Consider the following 11,174-nt stretch of genomic DNA (forward strand, 5'->3'; position numbering starts at 1 on the left):
TTATTATATAAATTAATTATAATAAATTAAATTATATCTAGATTGCCCACGTGGCAAACAAGTTTTCTACAGAATCAGCCATTTTGCTGTGCTGCCATAGTGTAAAATCAACCAGTATACGAGCTGCAATTAAAACTTTAGAGCCCTTTTTCTCAGAATATTCTGGCTAGTGCGCTTTACAATTCTTCTGGGTGGACACCCTTGAGGTATACTACTAACCTGCGAAGTCTCATCCCAAACTGAATTTCCAAGACCATAAGGTCCCCTTGTTAGAAATCTGTTTTATATGTCCTGAAATATCAATAAATAAAATTTGGTTGCATTTAGACTGCTAGATATCCTTCCATACATCATTAAATACTTTAAGATGTTCACCATCAGTTGATATAATTTTGCATCATGCAACCACCTGCACATGACACAGAATTATGTCAACTGGCAACAAATGTATTAATTACAATCTTGTATATACATTGCTACCTAAATATCTCATATTGGACCAAAACTTGCAGAATGGACAATCATGGAGAAGTGTGTAAAAATGATTGCAAGCACAGCACATGCAAAGAAATTTTATGTACAAGTTAGATCTCTGGACTTTTCCACAGTGGGTATAAAAGTGACTGTAAATGGGAAATTCCCAGAACTTCATTACTGGCCAACTGTAGTTTACTTAAGGACCAAACATGTCTGGCCAAAAGGATGCAAGTCATATGTCCAGCTTTCAGATTTTGAATGAGAAAGAATTGTGAGAATATAGAAGGTAACTTATCCTTCCAGGATACTGGTGTTCATGTTAGGTGAAATGCAAGCACAATGATAAGTATAACATCAGTGGGTAAAAAAAGGATTGGACCTATTAATATGGGAGGAATCTTTGCACATGATAGTGATGAATTAAACAGTTACATCACAAACCCAACCCAATACTGGGGTCTGTCAGACAATGGATGTCCACATACAATATACAGTTTAACACTACGACATTGAGGCCATTTTGCTTGCCATCCATTTATTTGACTGTTATTTATCCTTGATCATAGGTGTCTAACTGCAATGGTGCCAAGAATTCAATTAATGGCAGGATGACTTACATTGCATTGTGTTTTCAAATGCATTCTAGTTGAATTTATTAAACTATAATGGGCAGAACTATAATATATGGAAGCACTGTGCATTGTTTCATACAGAATGTTTCATTAAACATACAAATTAAAATGTTTTGTACATTATTAAATTAAAGAATTAACACATCATTTTGACATAAAATATCTGATTAACATTAATAAAACTAGTAAATAACCAGGACAATAATTATATTTAAAATTTACATGAAAATTTAAAAATGTTCACAAGAAGTTAACAGAACAAATACAAGTTCTTCATCCTACATCCTTTTCACACTTCAGTAACAGTCTTACAGCAGAGTCAACCTTTTATTGTAGGCTGTTATCAACCTCAATATGTAAAACATGTAATAAAAGACTGTTCCAGAGGTGTGAAAAGGAGTAGGATGAAAAAAAATGAAGAAGCCCTGTGTTTTCTTCTGTTAACTTCTTGTGAACATTAAAAAAAATTTATTGTAATTTTAAAAATAAAATATCTGCTTTTAAATATTTAAATATAATATTTAGAAATAAAATATATTTAATGTGTTTTAAAACTGCATATGATCAACAATGAGCATAAAAATGCTAATCAAAAAGTAAAACATGTAACACCAATTTATAAGCATACTTGTTCCTGAAAATATCTTATAAATCAAAATCTCTTAAATATAGACAAGCTTATATATTTCTTCTTATGGTCAAAATTTGAACCTCATTCTGGCACACTCAAGTCATCCTACTTGTATTCTCTAAATAACATTAAATAAAGTGCTACATCTATTTATATATATGACATAGTAATATCTCATATCATTATACTTACTACTTAAGATAAATATTTTTTATTTATTAAACTTACTCTTAATTCTTTTTGTCGCGTAATTGATCCAACTTTTCTAAACAATCCTTCAAGATGCTTATGTTGCAAAAGATATTCAGTTGTAATAGCTAAAAATCTGTTCCAAATAACTTAATGAATTTGGTATTTAGAATAAATTAAAATTTTCTTAATGATAAACTTACCTAGGTACTGGAGTGCCATGACAATCAACCGTTATCCATTCTTGACTAGATAGCAAAACTCCAAACACCTGATCAGGACATGATTCATAAACAACATCCTAAAAAAAGTTCAATTACTAAAATTTATTAAATAAAAACATATTCATTATTATTTCATATATATATATAAAACAGTAATGCTGAATAAAATATATGAATAGAAATGCTGCTACTTAATTAAGATGAAAATATAATATATTTATCTTACGTAGCAGTATTGCCAGATATTTCACTAATTATTCTCCAAGGAGAGATCAAATCTTTAATTTATTACACTTTTATAGATGTAAATTGGAAAGTTAGAATTGTAAATATTAAAAATAATACTAGTAATATTGAAAAAATTTGAACATAATGTTTCATTGTCGTTACATTGCAATGAATGATACACACTTTGAGCATTCTCAAACTTCAGTAGAAATAATACTACAGGTAGTAATGATCACTTCTGCTATTAGTATGGTTTTAAATTGATATAAAGAAACTTTAAAGACACACTAGCAAGTTTATATAAACTATAAAAATTGCTATTATTATTGTTTCTTTTAAAATTATTCTATAAAATTATAGTATAAAGTTGTTGATAATTTATTTCAGTTGCCAACACATTGGTCCTCTTCAAAGCAATAGTTCAGAAAAGATGCTACTGACAAGGAAACTTTCACAGTGTCTTTTAATAAATATTAATAAAATTTAGTTAATAATTACATTAAAAGTATACAAACTCTATATTAAATTTGTAATATTCACTAAAAGTGTTAATAAGAGTTAATAGCAATCAAATGTTGTACTATTTTATATTAGTTTAACACAAATATACAAATTTTTAGAAGTGAAAGGGTCATGGAGGAAGACGACGATATTACATTTACAGAGTAGAATAAGGAATAAACTCAAATAAATGTTATATGAAAAAATAGATTGTGGCGTTTGACTGCCATCCCCAACCTACGTGACACCAGATCATGGCTAACTCCACTTTTTAGGTGGACATGCTTGATGTCCGGTTGCTAACCTCACTGTGTGCTCTGACTACTGTTTCCACAATTGATGTAACTGTAACTCTTGTATATAGTTCTGTAAAATAAACTCGTGACAACAACCATTGGACTATTGTCTGTCCTGGAATCATTCATTTGACACAACACTGACACTATTCGTAGATGTAATCGGATTGATTGACATAACCGATTTCCTTCTCAAGAGGTATGTACGCCTTAGTGGCCTCCTCACTGGTGACCTCCATTACATAGTAATCAGGATTAGGTAGTTCCAGTGATGATGCTAACAATTTCAAAACCTGGTCTCTCCATGCTGGTCAAACAGCCGAACTAACAGTTAGTTTGGCTGCTTGACTGACATGGAGAGAAAAAAAAAGGCCTGTCTGGATTCCTGTTGATGAAGTCTGGGATTTGTGTTTTGAAATGGTCAGCATGCTTAGACCATCTAGTCCAGATTACTATGTCGTGGAGGTCACCAGCGAGGAGGCCATTAAGGCATTGTACCTCTTGAGAAGGAAATTGGTTATGTCAATCAATCCAATTACATCTACGAATAGTGTCGGCGTTGTGTCGAATGAATGATTCCAGGACAGACAATGGAGTCCAACAGTTGTTGTCACAAGTTTATTTTACAGAACTATATACAAGAGTTACAGTTACATCAACCATGGAAACAGTGGTTGGAGTGCACAGTAAGGTGAGCAACCTGACATAAGCATGTCCACCTAAAAAGTGGAGTTAGCCATGGTCTGACGTCACATAGGTTGGGGACGGCAGTCAAATGTTGTGTTGCCAAACACTGCAATCTAATCTTTCATATAACATTTATTTGAGTTTATTCCTTATTTTACTCTGTAAATGTAATATCATCTTCCTTTGCAACCCTTTCATTTCTAAAAATTTGTATATTTGTGTTAAACTAATATAAAATAGTACAACATTTGATTGTTATTAACTCTAACACTTTTAATAAATATTACAAATTTAATATAGAGTTTGTATACTTTTAACATAATTATTAACTAAATTTTATTAATATTTATTAAAAAGACACTTTAACAGTTCCTTTGTGAGTCTTGTTAAATGCTCCATTCTACTGAAAGCTTTACTTTAGTGAAATTCCTTTCGATATTTAAACAACAATCAATTTCAACTGATTTAATTTAAAGGAATAATAAAAAAAGCTTGTCTGTTAAATGTTACTTAAAAAATGTGGACACTTAATATTTTCATTATTATTTCTACTCAAATGTTCATACAAAATTACAGTAGAGCATTGATTATCCAAAACATTTCAGGACTGGGGTTGTTCGGATAATCGATTATGTACAAAAAAATATATTAACCTATCCAATGGTGAAATTTGTTCAAATTCTAGCATGTCCTTAATTTAAGTACCCTCTCATGGTCGTACCAGTGCTGCCAGCTAAGGCACGCACACCAACAAAAATAATATTGGAATAGCCCAAGACATAGCCAAATATTGCTACACCACAGCACTAGCAAAAATTTAAATTTGCCGACTAGAACGCTTTCGGTTGATCTATGCTCTACTGTATAATTGAAATAAGCCTCAACGAATGCAAATATAAAGAATTAATATGCAAATATAAAAATATAATTATTCTGAAATCTATATTTGGAAAGATACTTTGCCTAATCAGAGAATATGGGAAATTGTTACACCTTTTGAATAATTAATAGCAAAATCATTTTTGCTTAATGAAAACTATACCCCCATTGCATGATTGAGAATAATATGGATATTAATCAGTTTCACATTCAATGTTTCAGATTTAGATATGTAGATAATTATAATTATAGACTAGTTTCTGAACAGAAATTCTTGGAAACTTTCACAACTTTTCAAATATCAGCAAAAACAACTAAAGACTTATAAAAAAAATGTAAATTTACAAATATGAAATACAAAAGTGACAAACTTATTCAGGGGTCACTCTGGAAATTTTTTTAAAAAATTGCCAATCATTTTGCCAGTTTTTAATTTCTTCATTACTTCAAATTATTTATTGCCACCAGTTTTACTTACTGATTAATGTAGGTGCTGGTAGCTCTGTCAGTTTGGAGTCTACACAGCAAAAGCAAAATGTTAAGCTGTCATTTAGAGATATAAAATTATTCAAAAATAGTGATATAACGAATATTCGGTTACTATTCGGTATTCGGCCTATTTTTCGCTATTTGGCCGAATACCGAATATTTAATCACTATTCGGCCGAATACCGAATACCTAAAAACAGGAATAAGAAATAACAAAAACATAGTAAATTAATCATTTTCGGGACATTCCAATTTTCAACGCGAGTGTTGAGTGTTGAAGTCAACAATTTGACGTCATCAACGACGTTCCAACTCAAGTACGAAGTGCTTAGTTCCTATAATTCCATTCTAAGCAAGATAGATTCCATTCAAATGTCTTACCAATTACCCACAATTCACTGGAAAGTAGCAGTCAACATATCTGTTGAGTGTTGAGTGTGTTGAGTCAGCGCTGACAACAGCGCTACCTCAACGTTGAAAAAAGGAATGAATTTTAACGAATGTTGAGATCAGCGCTGAGTCAGCGTTGAAAATTGGAATGTCCCGTTTGGTATTTAGATTTAATGTTATCAGGGTAGTGTTGTTTGTAACATGCACAAAATAAAAAAGAAAATAATATTAGTCACTTGTATTCACAATTTATAATTACAAAGATCAGCACACGTTCACACCTATTCATTCGAGAATCGTCGCACATCTGAGGGTCTGACCCTGCCTATCCTTCTTTTTAAGCGCTCGTCTTTGCTCTTCCCTTTCTCTTTCCTCTATCACTCTAGTTCACATATGCCTATGCATATATCATAATATGACCTCACAATACTTTCGATTCATCACTTTTCCATCGTAGATTTCCCATTTTACAATTATGTGACTCATGGCCTGGTGATAACAGAGAAAAGAGACACATAGAACGTCGAAATAAGTCACAGTTATGATTTCACAGAGTCGAGACAGTTTGGTAGCCCGAACGGCCCCAGGCTTTCGCCCGAGCACACTAAGTGACTTTCATTACAAGCATTTAGCTTTCTGAAGTCTATGACAACAATTCTTTAGCATTTTGCGCCAATAAGCTGCCTCAACTTGTTCGATTATGTTATCAACTCAATTTCATATTTATTTTCACATTTTCACTTCACGGTCATTCTCTGTTCTTTTTCCATTATTTACACGTGTAGGTCATTTCATTGTCATCCACATTTGATATCATCATTTATCACATACTGCCATGATGCTCTTGTCTGTCCACTACAACTGTCAAGAATTAACACGATTGGAAAAAAGGGTAATGACAGCAGGCCAATAGAGAGCAGAGTCCTCGCCATAATGCGATTTGTGCACCAATTTTCGAACATACGTTCATCAAGCCGAATAGTTTGGCCGAATATTCTGTATTTGGCCTGAGGCTGAATATACTATTCGTTGCAACACTATTCAAAAATGATTCCAAATAAACAAATCCAAACAACACATTTTATTACAATGTCTAAACAGTATTTCACATGCTCTGTAATGTAAAAATTTTTGCTTCAGTCTATTGAAAAAAGATCAAAATAATAATAAAAAAAGGTCACCCCAAAAAAGTTCCCAAATTTTCTGTCAGGATAAAAAAAATCCTCAATCTGAAAACTCTGGGTGGCATTGCACTAAATAGTTCTCAAAGTCACTTCCTGCTTTCCTCATGATGTCAAGACATTACTAGGGGTGCATCTGTTAATAATAGTTGCTCCTTATCTCTGCTACAACAGCATGTGCTGCTGTTTGTAGGCATTTGGGAATGACTATAAAAGAAAGAAAAAGATGGCAGCACCCATACCTATTGATAGTATCATGAAGGTGAGATTTATAATTTTAAAATATGCATTTTTTGGAAACAAAAGTTAAAAAAGTTGAATAACTGAATGGAACAATAAATCATAATTTGTATCAGCATTGTCTTGCAAAGTTGCACATTGGTCAAAATGACTATATATTTATTATTCTTGGTGTTATGTATTTTCCATTCTATCAATAATGATCAGAACCTATCTAGCAACTCTTCAAATAAAAATTTAATTACTATATTAATTTTGCTCAATTATTAGTTTAAGAATCACTTATTTTAACTGTCGTCAGTTTGCTTATGTAACCTGTAACAATCTGTGGACCTATAAATTCCCACTGGTATCTGTCTGTCCATCCATCCATCTTTAATCTCAAAAATGAAGTTAGATAGATGAAAGTCAAAACCAGATATGGAAAGCTTAGAAGCCAGAGGCCCTGATTAACTACTGTGCATATGAAATTCTGATTTGGACAGGAAGTCATGTTATTTTATTTCAAAAATTTTCTCCAGAACAGAGTTATATATAACCTATATAACAGAGTTATTAGATGACTGGCATAACTCTCTTGTTAACAAGCAAATTGTGATATACAGCGGCAAGACTACTACTAAAATCAAGAGCATTGTGCATCAAGATCTAAAAAAATTGTAGCCCAGCATTGTGACAATGTCACAACAAATAACTGCTTATTTTTTATAATAGAATAAAACTAGCTGCCCAGCAGTTATTCAATTTTAGTTTTCATTTACTATTCAAAGTTTATTATGCTATATGTATTACTGAATAGCATCTATGTCTATTGATTTTCAGATGAATTAAAAAAATAGAATTTATAATATTGTTTTATGTGGGGGAAAAAAGAAATAGATCTTTAGAGATTCATATAAGAAAAACATTGAAAAAACAAAATAATAAAAGCAAATTCAAGGTGACTGTATAGCAGAAGAGGAATTCAAATTTTTAAGAATCTATGGGTTCAGATAAACCTTCAAAAAGCAAAAATTACAGGATTCAATTATTAATGAAAAGATATTATCTAATCAAATGTTTATATAAGTGAACACAATAATGTCATTTGTTTTCCAGATATTATAGAAAAAGCATGGTATGCTATATCCATAATTGACTATATGAAAATTTTAATCTCTAAAAACAGTTTCAAACAAGGATCTCAAATTCAAGTCATAACTTATGTGAAGCAAAATGATAATACCTCTGCAAACATGAAAAGAGAAAAATGTCAGTTTACCATAATGCACAAACAGTTCATATTAACTCTACAATCTTCAAGAACAAAAATTCAAATGTTAGAATAAATAAAAGTCTAAATAAATACTATATTATATTCATTAAAACTGTGAAAAAAGATAAAAATTTAAAATGGCTAAAACAACCAAACTATGACCACTAACATAACAAAAATATACCAAACTTCACAAAAGATAAAAATATTAACTGAAGTGCCAAATAAAATAGAAACTAGTAACAATTTCATTTTATATATCATAATTATCTTGAAATACATTAAAAATATTCCAATACAATAACATTAAAATTATCTCAATATCTTTGTATCATCTCAAATATAAGTGAAAAGACAGAGGGATCCTATAATTGTGTAAAATCCTTCTCTTTCTCCACTAACAGCATTAGCAAGGTTGCAACCAAAGCTTTCATCTCTAAAACATAAACATCACTATCTTGTAAGCGGCACTCAGCGTTCACGTTTCAGAGATGAAAACTTTGGCTGCAACCTCACTATTACATTGTCTGCATACAGCAATTATTACTCTCATTCCACTCTTAAGTACTCTAACTCTCCTCACACGAATCCATGTACACAAAATAACTTGGAGAATTGAACACATTCAGCCTTACATCCTCCTTTATACCAAATCATTCAAACATTGCTATTTGAACACATAATCTGCTATTCTTATATATTCCTTATTGTTTTAACACTCGCCAGATTCCTTCCATTCGCTCGATCATACGCATTCTCTAGTTAAGTTACATTTTAAATATTATTTAAAAAATAAAGTACCTTTTTGTAACTAACTTTTCTCTTGCATTTTGGCAAACGAACTCCCAATTCTTTTAACTCATTCCAAATCAAAGATTGCAAATTTTCTTCTCCAATCTTCATTTCCAATTTAAATGGTGGTGTATTTAATTTGTCCGGAAGATTGTCACATTAAGTGAGATCACTTCTGCTTCATTAACTGATTTTATTCATAAATCAGTTCTTAAAAACAAATAGTTTACCTTACACTCAAAAGCAAAAATAATACGGAATCAATATTAATATAATTTTTTAAAATTTAGTTAAAAATTATCATCGTGATTACATACGAAGTTACATTTACTCAAACAATATTGCTACGAATGTTTTAAACTTTCCGCCGTTGAATTTGAAATAATCAGTGTTGCCACTATAGCTGCCAGATACTCGAAGTAAAAAGTCGCCAAAATGTAGTGCTGAAGTAGCCAAAAGTCGCCCAATGGTAAATTCGTATAGGATTTTTAATTTCTAGGCAGTAAACAAAATATTACATAAAGAGCCTTTATTGATTAAAATTTTTTATGAGAACGAAAAACTTCTATTAATAAATTTTTATAGAGAGAAAATTTTTTTAATTTACGAAATAACTGAAATACAAAAGATGTCTTCACATTTCGTCGTTATTGTATCTTGGGAACATAACAGTCTTAAGGCAGAGTCAACCTTTATTGGTGGTTTTCGTTAGTCTCAATACGTAAAACATTAAAATAAAAATTTCTCCGGCGATGGCAAAATTATGAAAATATATTAGTTAAAAACAAATGTTTTAGAATCTTCCTTTGAGCAAAATCTATTTTAAATGGTAAAGATCGTCATTTAATATCATTTATATCATTGATAGTAGTGTTTTATAACTTTTCAATTAAAAAAAATGTCAAAAACATCAAATATAAATGATATAAAAGAATAAATCACAACGAAAATGTTGTGATTTACTCTTTTATAAACTTGTAAACATTTCTTTTAAACTTGTAAACATTTCGAAAACTTGTTTTCTTGTAAACTTGTAAACATTTCGAAAACTTGTAAACATTTCTTTAAAAAAAAAAAAAAAAACTTTCCGTTCCGTGGGCACTAAGAGAGCCACTTTTAGCAAGTTAATTATGGGTTCGGCCAGGACTACAATGAAGCGGCGGGGTAATGAGGGACGGGGCTAGACATAGCCCTAGGGACCACCCCGAAAAATTTCTGGAGATATATCGACCCATCCGGATTAGAGCCTCATAATAGAAGAATATTCTGTAGCTCTTTGAAATCTGTCTAAGACCACATATGTTAGAGTCTCCCGACAAACTGTCTATAAGACGCTTCAGCCGAACGGTCTTTTTGCTAGACGTCCAGTATGTTTCATTTAATTTACCCTTGTGCACAGAGTCCGTTTAAGTCTGTGTTTAAAACATAGACATTGCACTTTGCTTAAAAGGAGCAAATGTTCTGTCCACTGATAAATGCAAATACAGTCTACAAAATGATTTTCGTCGTATTAGAATCTAAAGAGCAGGGAGTCCGATACAATCCATGCACATTGTAAAAAGAGACCAGTTGGTAGATGATGGCAGAGCAGGCACAAGTAAACCTAATGACCTAGGCGAATGACCTGTGTGCTCCCCAAAAAAATCGACACACCTAAACATTTGAAGTACTTCCTGTTTCTGTTCTGGTGTAGTTCAGATATGGATAGTTTACCTTACTGTCTAATTGCGAAAACTTTAAAACAGAAAAATCCACGTGGTTAGGTTAGGTGCCCTTTGTTTTGTTTGGCCTTTGGTTAGGTGCGTACCTGCGACCAACTACCAGTATTCAGTGGTTTTATCCACTTCAGACATTAGTGAGCCATTTAAAGTTACAACATAGCAGTTTGCTTATACGCAAAATCACTCAAGTTAAAATAACTACTACATATTTCTTGCTAAAATAATACTGTATTAATTATATAAGGATAAATAAGAATATTTGTTAACAGATGTCACGTGAATTTATACAGATGTTATGTATTCAATGTCTGGATAATTGATTATCTGGACACTGCATTCATATGAGGTTCAGTTTTGTTTTC

At 31.5% G+C, this 11,174-nt stretch overlaps 1 protein-coding gene across 4 annotated transcripts in view; it reads right to left on the reverse strand.

Annotated features, from left to right (window-relative positions):
- LOC111614749 (rho GTPase-activating protein 11A-like) overlaps positions 1 to 9,514 on the reverse strand; it is a 35,937-nt gene extending 26,423 nt beyond the window's left edge. Inside the window, exons 1-4 of one of the 4 annotated variants that reach the window (XM_023356114.1) lie at positions 9,409 to 9,508; positions 9,101 to 9,301; positions 2,133 to 2,230; positions 1,969 to 2,065 (exon numbers count right to left, since the gene is read on the reverse strand). In XM_023356114.1, the coding sequence (XP_023211882.1) occupies positions 1,969 to 2,065; positions 2,133 to 2,230; positions 9,101 to 9,202 (297 nt within the window). In that variant the 5' untranslated portion in view covers positions 9,203 to 9,301; positions 9,409 to 9,508. Of the gene's footprint in view, positions 1 to 1,968; positions 2,066 to 2,132; positions 2,231 to 9,100 lie in introns of all 4 variants that reach the window. The other 3 variants (XM_023356113.1, XM_023356117.1, XM_023356112.1) reach the window with 3 other exon arrangements.
- Between the last annotated feature and the right edge of the window lie 1,660 nt (positions 9,515 to 11,174).

Source organism: Centruroides sculpturatus, unplaced genomic scaffold, assembly GCF_000671375.1.
Source record: "Centruroides sculpturatus isolate CEXI.00-Female unplaced genomic scaffold, Cexi_2.0 scaffold2288, whole genome shotgun sequence".
NCBI classification, from domain to species: domain Eukaryota; kingdom Metazoa; phylum Arthropoda; class Arachnida; order Scorpiones; family Buthidae; genus Centruroides; species Centruroides sculpturatus.